At 42.6% G+C, this 618-nt stretch overlaps 1 protein-coding gene across 1 annotated transcript; it reads right to left on the bottom strand.

Moving 5' to 3' along the window:
• On the bottom strand, window positions 1-618 carry LOC149029783 (mavicyanin-like). The gene is made up of 2 exons (XM_089151467.1): window positions 432-618; window positions 1-347 (listed from the first exon to the last, which is right to left on the bottom strand). Exons 1-2 carry the CDS (start codon window positions 595-597, stop codon window positions 1-3), a joined length of 513 nt encoding a protein of 170 aa, XP_089007593.1. The 5' UTR covers window positions 598-618.

The following is a 618-nucleotide window of genomic DNA, read 5'->3' as shown; positions in this document are numbered from 1 at the left end:
TTATATGAACATTGATACCAAGAAACACATCAGAGCAGAAAGCAAGCCCAAGTTGTGAAGAATTGAATTAGCTGAAGACTTCAATTCGACCGGTGCAGGAGCTGGTGCAAGATCAAGGAGCAGAGCTCCTGAGGATCCAACTCCATCAGTAACAGTGATGGCAAGCTTCTGCCCAGCCTCACAATGTGTTCCTACACCACAGTAGAAATAATAATTCCCTTTCTTCTCCAAAGCTATTGTGGTTGGCCCCTTGTATAGCATGTCAATGGCTTTGTGCTGGGTGCAATGATCGAAATTCTCTTCGTCAACTTGTATCACATTGTGCACGCCAGTTCTGTACAGAAACACTGAAACAAAAGAAAAACATAATAAGACAAAAATCATTATCACTATATGAGGAGAAAAATAAAAATATGTAGATCCAAACTTACTTATTTTGTCTCCGACACCAAAGGTTCTTGGCTTAGCCCAATCTTGATAGAAGTGGGTGGTGTTGGGAATGGTCCAGCCAGTGCTTCCTCCGACGATGTGGGTGAGCGCGTTTGTTTGTGCCATTAGGGCACAACCCATAGCGGCCAAGAGGATCAGAGAATGCATGATTTTTTTTTTTCTTCTTTC

The sequence above is a fragment of the Hakea prostrata genome, chromosome 1 (assembly GCF_041222555.1).
Source record: "Hakea prostrata isolate BN-2017 chromosome 1, UWA_Hpros_2, whole genome shotgun sequence".
Lineage (NCBI taxonomy): Eukaryota > Viridiplantae > Streptophyta > Magnoliopsida > Proteales > Proteaceae > Hakea > Hakea prostrata.
The sequence above is the reverse complement of the archived record's forward strand: the minus strand, read 5'-3'. Positions and strand labels throughout refer to the sequence as shown.